General features: G+C 46.1%; 1 protein-coding gene across 1 annotated transcript in view; it reads left to right on the forward strand.

Moving 5' to 3' along the window:
• The first annotated feature begins 5760 nt into the window (after positions 1-5760).
• ATP4A (ATPase H+/K+ transporting subunit alpha) overlaps positions 5761-11357 on the forward strand; it is a 9348-nt gene continuing 3751 nt past the window's right edge. The window contains exons 1-4 of the mRNA XM_069078591.1: positions 5761-6605; positions 7086-7170; positions 10985-11125; positions 11226-11285. Coding sequence (XP_068934692.1) covers positions 10997-11125; positions 11226-11285 — 189 coding nt within the window. The 5' untranslated portion in view covers positions 5761-6605; positions 7086-7170; positions 10985-10996. The remainder of the gene's footprint in view (positions 6606-7085; positions 7171-10984; positions 11126-11225; positions 11286-11357) is intronic.

The following is an 11357-nucleotide window of genomic DNA, read 5'->3' on the forward strand; positions in this document are numbered from 1 at the left end:
GGATAATGGAGTAGGAGCAAGGGAAGGCAGAAGGGGTAAGGGTAAGGAAGAAGATATGTCTCCCTACCCTTGGTTCACCTATCCCCTGGGAGTCACTAGAGCTTACAGTTTGGGGTACCTGGGATTCTTCCAGTCCCTATTTTTTCTCCAGAGTTTCAGACACTTGCTAGCTGTATGACCCTGAGCAAGTCACTTAATGTATATCTACCTCAGTTTCCCCATCTGTAACATGGGGAAGATAATAGCACTGATCCCCATAGGATCATTTTGAGGATCCACTTTGCTAACCTTACAATGTTATATATAAATGTTAACAGGCTGCTATTGCAATCAGGAAGTTTCTTTAAAGGGCAGCAGAAGAAAAGGGGAACTTTAGACTTGTTTGCTTGGCCAGATGTCTCATCACTTCCCAGTCCTTTAGCAACTTCATACCCAATTCTGAATATACTCTCCTTAGAGAGTACTGATGATGGGGGAAGGGGAGGGGGGGGTTAGAGTCCTCAGATGTCTTTCCAAGTCATCATCCTAATGGGCCCAAGGGTAAATAATAATTTGGAAGAGATAAGATGATGTGGCCTGGGTATGCCACACAAATAAAGAAACACAATGCCATCTGAGGAGATAGTGAAAGTCTTGAAAGCAACTGAAAATTCAAAGAGGCAGAGGTGAGGATGGACAGCTTCTGCAAAAGCATGGAGGTGGGATGCCCAGTCTGGGGAGCACCCAGCAGGACAGTTAGCCTGGAACACAGGCTGTGTGATGGGTAGTAAGTCTGGAAAGGTAATCTTAAGGTAGACTTTAAATCCCAAGCTAGAGTGTTTATATCTTAGAGGAAATTGGGAACCATTGAGGATTCTTGAGCAAGGGAGTGACAGTCACTTCCTTTCTCATTAGTTCCCTTATTTGTAAAATTAAAAGAAAAAACAACAACATCCATTTATGTTTCTTTCAGTAGTTCCATGATGACACGATGTGGAAGTATTTCCCCAACTTTCTAGCTGCTTATGTCTTTCCAAATTCCCTCGTAAATTCCTCTCTTACATACAGGATGAAAGGAACAAGGCAACTTAATCATGAATGGGGGGGGATACAGGGAAAGCACCTAAGATAGTGAGGTGTGCAGAGTCTATATCAAATGAAGATCAGTTGAAAAATGGGTCATGTTTAGCTGGGGAAAGAGAAAATTTGGTGGGATGGGGGTCGGGGTGGGGCTGAATATGTAATGACTTTTCCCAAGTATTTGAAGGACTGTTCATAGAAGGACAGCTAGATGATGAAGTAAATACAGCATTGGTCCTGAGGTCAGAAAAGCTCATATTCCTCAGTTTTAAATCTAGCCACAGATACTTACTAGCTGTGTGACCCTGGGCAAGTCACATAACCTTGCTTGCCTCAGTTTCCTCTTCTGTAAAATAAACTGGAGAAGGAAATGCCACATTGATACAGTAGGTTTGCCAAGGGAAAGCCAAAGAAGAGATACAAGGAGAGCTGAAGTGGGGTGGTGAGCTTATATAGAAACAGGGGAAAAGTTTTAGGAAGAAGGAGAGGAGGTTCTAGAAGAAAGAGATTACAGTGAGAGACATGTGGTCTTAGTTAAAGAGAAGGAAGTAGAAGAAGACCTGGGGGAGGGTGGGAGAGAGAGAGACAGAGGCAGTGAGTGAGAGACAGAGAGATAGAGACAGAGAGAGAGACAGAGAGAAAGACGCGCACACACACACAGAGACAGAGAGAGACACAGAGAGAGAGGGAGGGAGAAAGATAGAGAAGGATGGGGGGAGGGAGAGGGAGAGAGAGAGAGACAGAGATACATACACAGAGACAGAGACAGAAGGAGGAATAGACAAAGAGGAGGTCATAGGGAGGTGGTTACAAAGTCCTCAGGATGAAGGAGAGGTTGAATTGGGGAACCCCCCCCCCCCAAGGAATCTGTGTAGAATTGACCCACAGGGATCATCTAAGGGAACCTGGGCCCTGAACTCCCTTGGAAACTTCTTAAACTCCTGGGACATGTGTGACTCAGGCTGAAAGGACTCAGCTCTTTGGTCTGGATCCTGAAAACCCCATGAGGCATCTTGGTCCTCCACCCAATGTAACAGCTTCAGGGAGTTGGGCGCTCTGTCACTTAAAGAGGAGAGGCAGCTGCCTAGTTCTCTTTTTTTAAGTAGTGCCCTGTCTATGGGGTGGGGGGATGGTCAATGCTCTTCCTCCCTCCCTCCTTGAGTATGGTAGCCACTCTCTGGGTGCTGACCTGCTCCCAAAGTCCTAGAGTATCCCCTGAGGCCTCTTTCCTCTGTCTCCAGTCGGCTTCACAGGATGGACTGAGGACTCCCAGACCTTCCCAGAGGTCCTAGAGGACCTCACAAGCTCACCTCCAAGCTTGAACCCAATCAGCCACCTCAAGATGGATGTTGGATCACCTCCTCAGGCACAGCACAGGGGCAAGCTTCTGAACTCTCTGTGCCACAAGGGAGTGACTACCATGGAGAGACTAGCAGGATTGGGGGGGGGGGATGGAGAGAGAGAGAGAGACAGAGAGACAGAGAGAGACAGAGAAAGAGAGAGACAGAGAGAGAGAGACAGAGAGACAGAGAAAGAGAGAGACAGAGAGAGACAGAGGGAGAGAGACAGAGAGAGACAAAGAGAGACAGAGAGAGAGGAACATCACCCATCTCCCCACCCAACACAGGAATCCTACAAACAGAGAGAGCTCCCTGTCATGTGAGAGAGAGCAAGTAAGAAGCTGTTTCTTCTTTTCAATGGATGCCACACCCCCTCCTGCTGTGGTGGGAGGGTGGGGAAGGGGGGCACAGGGTCCAGCTCAAGGGACCACTCTGAGTTAGCTGTATCATACCAGAGCCCTATGTCCTTTCAGTGCTGAGTCAGATGTGCCCCTGAAGTCCCTAGAAGTTTCCAGGGGAGCTCTAGGCCCAGGCATCCTGGGATTTCGTAAAGGTATCCTCGGTTTCAACCTCCCTCCTTTCCCATTTAATCATAGTCAACCATAATAATGTCTAACATTTATATGGTTCCTATTATGTAGCAGCGTGGTAAACACTTTCCGTGGCCCTCCCACCAGCCCTGTGAGGTCAGTGCTGTTATTAACCTCATTTGATACACTGTCCTTAACAGGCTGAGGCGTAGTGAGCACGTTAATTTCTGTCTCTGATTCTGAACTGTTTCTGGGGCTCAGGGGAGGCTAAGGCATTGTCTTTTTAGGTGCCTCCCCTCTTCTCCCAAAGAATCTCAAATAGTTCACATAGCCAGGTCTTAATGTTTCCAAAATGCCCAGTTCCCATACAGTCTCAAACTACAGATCACCGTTTCTCCCCTCCCCTGCCATTTAAAGGGATACCCAGTTCAACCAACAAATGACATTTTACAAAACTTACCTGAGTTTGCTGCTTAATAAATACTTTAAAAGGACATCCCTAGGAGTGGCTACACAGGTAAGTTAATTTCCATGCAAGGTGTCATAGGAGCAACAACAGGGTGCAAGGAATGGAGAGTTGCTCCTTGGAATCAGGAGGGGCTGGGTTAAAGCCCCATCTCAGACAAATACTGTTTGTGTGCCTTTGGACAAATCACTTCACCATCCAATGACACCAGGCAAGTGTCAAACTCAAACTCAAGCAGAGATGGATTCCTGAAGGTCAAATAGTGACTTAGAAAACCACATATTTACATTATCTGTGTTGTGCTGTATTTTCTATTTATTTTGTTAAACATTTCCATTGAATCTGATTCAGGCAGCTTCTCAGGAATCCTGCAGCTGGAGTGTGACATCTTTAAGCAAATGTTGATTTGAATGAGTAGTGAGAGTTTCCTCACTGGGATTTCCCCAGACTAATAAAATCACTCAAAAAGGGTCACATTACTATTTCAGCCCCTCTAAGTCCACATCAGGATTGTTTGTCCATTCATTTTCATTTCCTTTTCTTCTAGCTGGGTGGCAAAGTAAAGACTCAGACACTTATTAGCTGTGTAATTTAGGGCAAGCAATTGCCTCAATTTTCTCAAATGCAAAATAATAGTACCTGTGTCCCAGGGTTGTTATGAAGAACACATGAATAAAACTCTTTGAACAGTGCCTACCACATAGTAGGTGCACACTAAATATATGTTTATTTCCTCTCCTCCCCCTCCACTCTTCTATTTTTTTACTTTGCAACATTTCATAAAGATCTTTCCAGATTTGTTTGCATTCATCATTCTCCTTGGACTTAATTACATTGTAATATTCTATTGCATGTGTCCCACAAGTTAATTTAATTATCTCCCTATTGTTGGACAGTTAGGTTGTTTCCAGTTTTTGCAATTACATAAAATTGTTGCTATGAAAATCTTGTAACAGGTGCTTTTTGGGTTCATTTATTTTTGAAAAAAAAAAAAACCCAACCACTTTCAGTTATATTTCTAACAATGGAATTATTGGATCAAAAGTTATGAAAAATTTTGTAACTTTTACTGTGTACTGCCAGATTATTGTCTGAAGAAATCCTAGAAGTTTGCAATCCTACCAAGAGCATATCAATCAGTAAGTGTTTATTAATTAAAAAAAATTTTTTTTGGAGGGAGAGAAGTCAAGGCAGTTGGGGTTAAGTGACTTGCCCAAGGTCACACAGCTAGTTAAGTGTTAAGTGTCTGAGGTCACATTTGAACTCCGGTCCTTCTGACTTCAGGGTCGGTGCTCTATTCACTATGCCACCTAGCTGCCCCAGTAAGTATTTATTAGGCACCTACTGTGTGCCAGGCAGTAGGGATAGAAGTATATCTATACCTGTTTTAGCACAGCTCTGCCGGAATTACTCCTCTGGGGTCACATAAGATTACCCAACAATCACTACCCTCTCCCAAGGATGCCTTCCTCCTGGTGCTATTTTTGCTTTATTCTAGGGAAAGAAGGTTTCATCTTAGGATCATGAGATTTTAAGATGAGAGGGAATTGAGAGTTTATCTGGTCCAATCCCACTTTCTTTTTGTAGATGAGGAAAATGAGACCCAAATGTTAGAAGGCATTTGTTCAAGCACACATGTAATAACAGTAAAGACGGGTCTCCAAATCAGGTCTTTTGACTCCATACAAGTCCAGTGATCTGTCTACTATAAAGTGCCACAAAATCAAGTATAAGAAATGAGGAAATAAGATGGAATCTGCCTGAGGTGCCTCCCACTTCAATTCAGGACTGGGTCATAGAAGGACAGAATTACAGAATTTTGGAGTTGGAAGGGCTCTCAGTGACCATCTAATCCAACCCATACCTGAAAAAGAATTTCCTCTCTAACAGCTGAAAAGTGGCCATCTTGGTTTTGCTTGAAGACCTTCAGCAAGGAGGCACTGGTTACCTCCTGAGACTGTACATTCTACCTTGTACAGCTCTACTACTTAGGAAGTTTTTCCTAATCTCTTGCTTCTTCACTGTTCCAGCCCATTGCTTCTAGATCAGTCTGCTGAGACCAAGCAGAACTAGGGTCATCTTTCTTCCAAGTCACAGGACCTTCAGAAACTTGAAGGTGGCTATCGTCCCTGTCCGGGCTAAAAACATCTCCAGCCCCTTCAACCAATTGTCACATGAATGGACCTGAGACTCTTCAGCACCCTAGCTGGTCTCCTCTGGACGTTCTTTAGTTTATCAGTGTCTTTTCAGTTGGTGCTTAGAAATGAAAATAAAGTACTCTTAACATGGTCTGCTAAGACAGAGGACAGAGGAATGATCATTCCTGGAAGCTGGGCCTTTCTGAATCTAGCCCAAAATCAAATTAGCTTTCTTGGCTAATCAGATCAGGTGAGATAACCGAAAGCACTCCATCAATGCTCATTGTCATCGCTAATTTCCATATCTCACTGTTGATTCAAGTTGAATGTACAGAACCCCGCCCCTCCCCCCAATCCCTAGAGCCAAAGGTAAAACTTTACATTGATCCCCATCATTTCATCTTATTAGATACGGCCCAATCAGTATTGCAGCCAGTCACATCTTTTTCCTCTCAGCCAGGGTGTTAGCTACCCCTCCCTTCAGTGAGCTTTGAAATCTATTTTCCCAAATCTTGTATCAGAAAACCATATGCTCAGTTCTCCTACCTTCTGTACTGGCTTTATATTGGTTTCTTAATGTTTCTATCCTTTTTTCTCCTACTATTTTCTCTGATGTGGTGGATGAATACATAAATACATCAGCTAGTGTGACTTAGGTCTCTCCTCTTTCTTCCAGTTCAAAACTTGATCCCGAAGTTTTTCCTCAGGGATTTGTAAGCCCAGAGTACCAACCATCTTCCTCTCTGAGACTCAGGACCCTGTTGTCTCTCCAGATCTTGGTTAGAACACCTCTCTTCTCTTTTCTTTTCCTTCCTGGATGTTCTCAATTCCATGGCATTGACTTCTCCTTCCTGAAGAAATCCCTCTAGGCTTTTGACTCAATAAATTTGGGGTGTGTACATGTGTGTGGGTGGTTTCCAGTTTTGGAGCTGATGATTTTGTGGGTATGCTCATGTGCTTATGTGTTTATATATGTGTGTGGAGGGAGAATTCCTCCTTTGACAACTGGTGATGATTCTGTATGAAGGGTGGTTACTGGAAAGATAAAGAACAAATTTCAGAATGGGAAAAGGTAGCATCTATTCCTTCCCAGACTTGTGATTGTATCTGCCTCCCTGAGTTACCCCGTAGGGTAGTCAGAGGAGCTCTGATTTTGGAATTAGATTATCTTGGTTTCAGCCCTAGCTATAGTCAGCCTTTGTGACCTTGTCTTTTCTCCTTGGGGGGTCTCAGTTTCGCCATCTGTAAAATGTGGGGGCTGGACTTCATGAGTTTTTGGGAGGTGTGTGTTGAAGGAAACAAAGAGAAATGGCGGAGGAGGCAGAATTTTCTATAGGAATCATAGAAAGTTAAAGGAGAGGTATGCACATGAGGCAGGAGATGGTTGTGGGTGGGAAGGATTTGTGTTCTGCTCCAGTCCTGTCATTGGCTCTATGCATAGCCTTGGGAAAGCCAAGAGGTTATGGAATCTCTGAAGTAGGAGGGACCTTTTGAGGTCAACCCTTTCATCTACTTCTACATTTTGATTTTTTGTTTTTATAACAACTACCAGCTACCTCATTTAACAGAAGAAGAAACAGATTGAGGGAATTGAAATTACCTGCCCACAGTCACATTGAAAGAAGACATTTTTAAAGGTAAAATCTCATATGACTTGGAGCTGGGAAGGGTCCCCCTCATTGTACAGATAAGGAAACTGAGGCCCAGGGAGAGGAAGGGACCTCCCCCAGCTTACGCAGGGCATAAGTAGAAGAGTGAGGAAGTCCCTTTCCCTCTCTGGCCTTATTTGTCTATACAACAAGGGGCATCTAAGGTGTTACCCAGCTGGGCCTTTTTGTCCCAGCATGCTTCAGTTTCCTGGTGACAGCTGGTTCTAACTATAGTTCACAGCCAAGTCTCCGAGTCCTGACTACCTTCCCTGAGATTCTTTCCCACCTCTACTCCCAGATATCCCCTTTGTGACTTCCAGGGTAGGGGAGAGAAGTTGGGGGGGTCAGTTTGGGGGCTTACTCCTTATCTCCTCCCTGCCTCCAGCTTCATTTCTTCTCCTTTCACTCAGCCAGAGCACAGAAAACAGGGATCACAGGATTCAGAGCTAAATGGCAGCTTACAGATGGGGAAAGTGAGTCCCAGAGAGGTTGTGACTTTCCTAAGGTCACACAGTAATGGAGTCAGAATTTGAACTTGTTTCCTGATTCCAGATGCCATCCTCTGGTCATTATACAGACATTTCTCCACCCTTAGCCCCACGAGGGCAGGGAATGTACAGATGGCTTTGACCTTGGTCAGGGTGGGGGAAGGGGAGGAAGGTGACCCTTCCAAGCAGAGAAGGGCATTAAGGGGAGGCTATCTTATCAGAAAGAGAGAAGCAAACAAAGGGACCCAGCCCCAGTGTATCACACACACACATACATACACACACACACACACACTCATCAGTGATACACACATAGGCTAGCATATAACCCCATCCAGCCAGGCCATACGTGTTACACCAACATGCATGATGTCTCATCCTTCATCTGCAGTATAAACCTCCCTCAGCCCCTGCTCCACTCCCTCTCTCCCCTCAACTCCTTCTTTTCCAAGGGGAGATAACCCTTTGCCCTCCCTGGGAAAGGAGGAGAGGGGCCCCAGGGTAGGTGCCTCTCTGTCTGGGGTACTGGCAGCCTTGATAACAGTTCTCTTCCTGAATGGCATGTACCCCAACATCACCTTTTGCCCACAAGGCCTCACAGGTGGGAGGGACTGCCACCACTCTCTTTGTCCCTCAGGAGGACCCTTGGGTGGAGAGACAGGCAGAACCTTGAAATTCCTAAAAGGGGAAATTTGGAGAAATTATTTCAAATTTCTTCCTTTTTCAGTCCGTCCCCTACACAAGTGCTAGCGCTCAGGTCAGGCCACCAAGAATCCATGAATTAATGGGCTCCAATGACTCCCTCCTGCCTACTCTTTGGCATTTCAAGCCTCTGACACCCTGGTGTTAACCTACCTTTAGGGACTGAATCTCCTGGACTTCCCTTCTCACTTCTGGAGTCTAGCCCAACTGGCTTTCTTACTCCCCTTCCATGGGACCCTCTCTCTCTATGCCTTTGCTTGGGCCAATCTGCATTTCAGAAGGGCCTTGGCCTCTTCCCTTCTGCTTCTTACAATCCAATTTCCTTCCAAGCTCAGGCCAGCTTATCAGCTCCCGATGACTCTGAGACAATGGTCTCTTTTCCAGAAGCTCCTGCCCGCCTCCCCACCCTCCCTGGCTTGTGGGCTTCAAGCTTTCCCTACACATTTAGCATAAACCTGCATAGGTCCACATGTTCTCATATAGAATAGAGTTCCTTTTGTCTCTGTATCTTTGGTGCTAGCACACAGAAAGGGAGTGCCAGATGCCATGCTAATCACTTGGACACTTATAATCTTGTTTGAACGAATAATAACCACAGTACGGCCCACCTGGCTGCCCTTGCAAACCTCAGTGTACTTACTATATAAATGCTAGCTATTATTATCACGGCCGCTAGGTGGTGCAGTGGACAGAATGCCAGGAGACCAGAGTTCAAATATGACCTCAAATACTTTCTAAGCTGTGTGACCCTGGGCAAGTCACTTACCCCTATTGGCCTCAGTTTCCTCACCTGTTAAATGAGCTGGAGAAGGAAATGGCAAACCTCTCTAGTGTCTCTGTCAAGAAAATCCCAAATGGGGTCACAGAACATAATTGAAATGCCTGAACAAGGAAAAGGTTTGCAAAAATCACTTTATAAATTTTATCTCATTGGAGATTAGATATCTAAAGATTATCTAAATTGGAGATGATCAGAGGGTAGAGTCTAGCACCAGTGGGGATTAGGAAGACGGGGAAGGGGAAAGGGAAGCATTTACATAGTGTCTACTACTGGCCAGGCACTGAGTTAAGTGTTTTACAAATATTATCTCATTTGATTCTTACCACAACTCTGGGAGGAAGGTGCTATTATTATACCCATTTTACAGATGAGGAAACTGAGTCACAGAGCAGTTAAATGACTTTCTCAGAGTCACAAGGCTAATAAGTATCTGAGACCAAATCAGATGCTTTGCGTCACCTAGCTGCTATGTGGCTATAGGATCAAGTTAGGAGGTTTTTTTGGTTGTGATGTCACACTATGGATTCATGAAGAGCTGACATTTGGTTGTACTACGTTCTGTGTGTTCTATGTGTAAGTAGCTTGTCCTGTGAACCCTTGTCCCATCTATGGATGATCCCACTTGCTTGGTTAGTCTCCTATGTGCTGGTGGCACCACGTATGGGGCTTCCTATGTTCTGGTGATCCATTTGCTGGTTGTACCATGCTCTAAGCTTCCTATATCTTGGTGGTGCCATACACTGGGTCTCCTGTGTGATGGCTGCCAGCTAAGCCAACCTAAGGCCAGACGTGATTTATCTTGGAATCAGAGCCAGCTTCTTTCTGATGACTCCACCATTCCTGTGGCTTTCTTTTAACTTTCCTTAGTTTAAAAAAAAAGTCCCTTTAAGAGAATTTCTGCTTGGTCTCAGCTTAACTTAGGGAGAAAGGGCTTGGCCCAAAGGGGGCTGAGAAGAGTAGAGATTAGGTCATGGTAAAGGTCAGAGTGGTGGCAACAGCTGGCCTGGTTCTGGAAATCAGAGGTGGTGGGGACTGGATGAAGAGGGGGTGGGAAAGCCCTTAAAGGAGGGGGTAAGTCATCATCATAGGGGTCCTGGTTTCCTCCCTCCCTGGTTGTCCTGGTTTCCTCTCCTCTAACTCCTCTGGAAGTTCTGTCCCAGACCAACTCCTGGCTGTTGTCCCAAGGAGCTAATAATCAGCGTCAGTCCTTACGCCCTTATCTCCAGGCTCCTTTAGGGGCTGGTCTTGTTTTTTCCATACCCTCCCCCCATCTATATCAGCAGCTGTAAAGGTCGAGGGTACATTTGTCTGCCCAGTTCAGCCCCCAAAAGAAGGCCCTGGAGCAGCCATGGGGAAGTCGGTGAGAGCAGGATGTGGGAAACCCTGGACCTGGGACAAAGCATTGATTCCTGTCCTGGGTCCAGGGGAAAGGGTGGCTGAGGGTACCATCTTGGAGACCCAGGGTCTTGTTCTAGACCCAGAGGAGGCTGTGGTCCTGTTCTGGGTCCAAGAGAGAGATAGGGAGACTGGGGACCTTGTCCTACACCTGGGAGAAAGGATAGCTGAGGGCCCCATCTTGGTCCAGGGGTAGAATGTGGACACTGGGGATCTTTTTAGGCTCAGGATGTGATTTGAGGAGAGGAGGAGACTGGGGGTCTCATTTTGGGTGTGGAGGAGACGTAACTGAGGTTCCCATCCTGGGTCTAGGGGAGAGAGGACAAGCAAAGCTCCACTGGGAATCCAGGGGAGGCTGTGGCCACGTCTGGGGTCCTGGCCGGGGGTCAGGGTTGGCTTCTGTCCCCTCTTTTCTCCATTGTCCTCCCTTCACCAGAATAATTATGAAATGTACTCAGTGGAACTGGGCCGGAAGGGCCCTGGGGGAGACCTGGAAGCCAAGCTTCAGAAGAAGAAGAAAGGAGGCGGTGGGGGGAAGAAGGAGAGGCTGGAGAACATGAAGAAGGAGATGGAGATTGTGAGTGGGCTGTGCGGTGGGAGGGCAGAAAGGTGTCGCTGGGGCTGGGGGAGGGGGTGGGCAGCTGGGGAGGGGACTGAGCTCCTCCGTCTGGTTACAGAACGATCACCAGCTGTCAGTGGAAGAATTGGAGAAGAAATACCAGACAAACGCAACCAAGGTGAGGAGAGGGAGACAGAGAGAGAGAGAGAGAGACATGGGGAAAGAGACAGAAACAGAGAGAGAGACAGAC

Source organism: Petaurus breviceps, unplaced genomic scaffold (assembly GCF_028583685.1).
Source record: "Petaurus breviceps papuanus isolate PSGF00001 unplaced genomic scaffold, PetGlider_PUasm1.0 91041, whole genome shotgun sequence".
Lineage (NCBI taxonomy): Eukaryota > Metazoa > Chordata > Mammalia > Diprotodontia > Petauridae > Petaurus > Petaurus breviceps.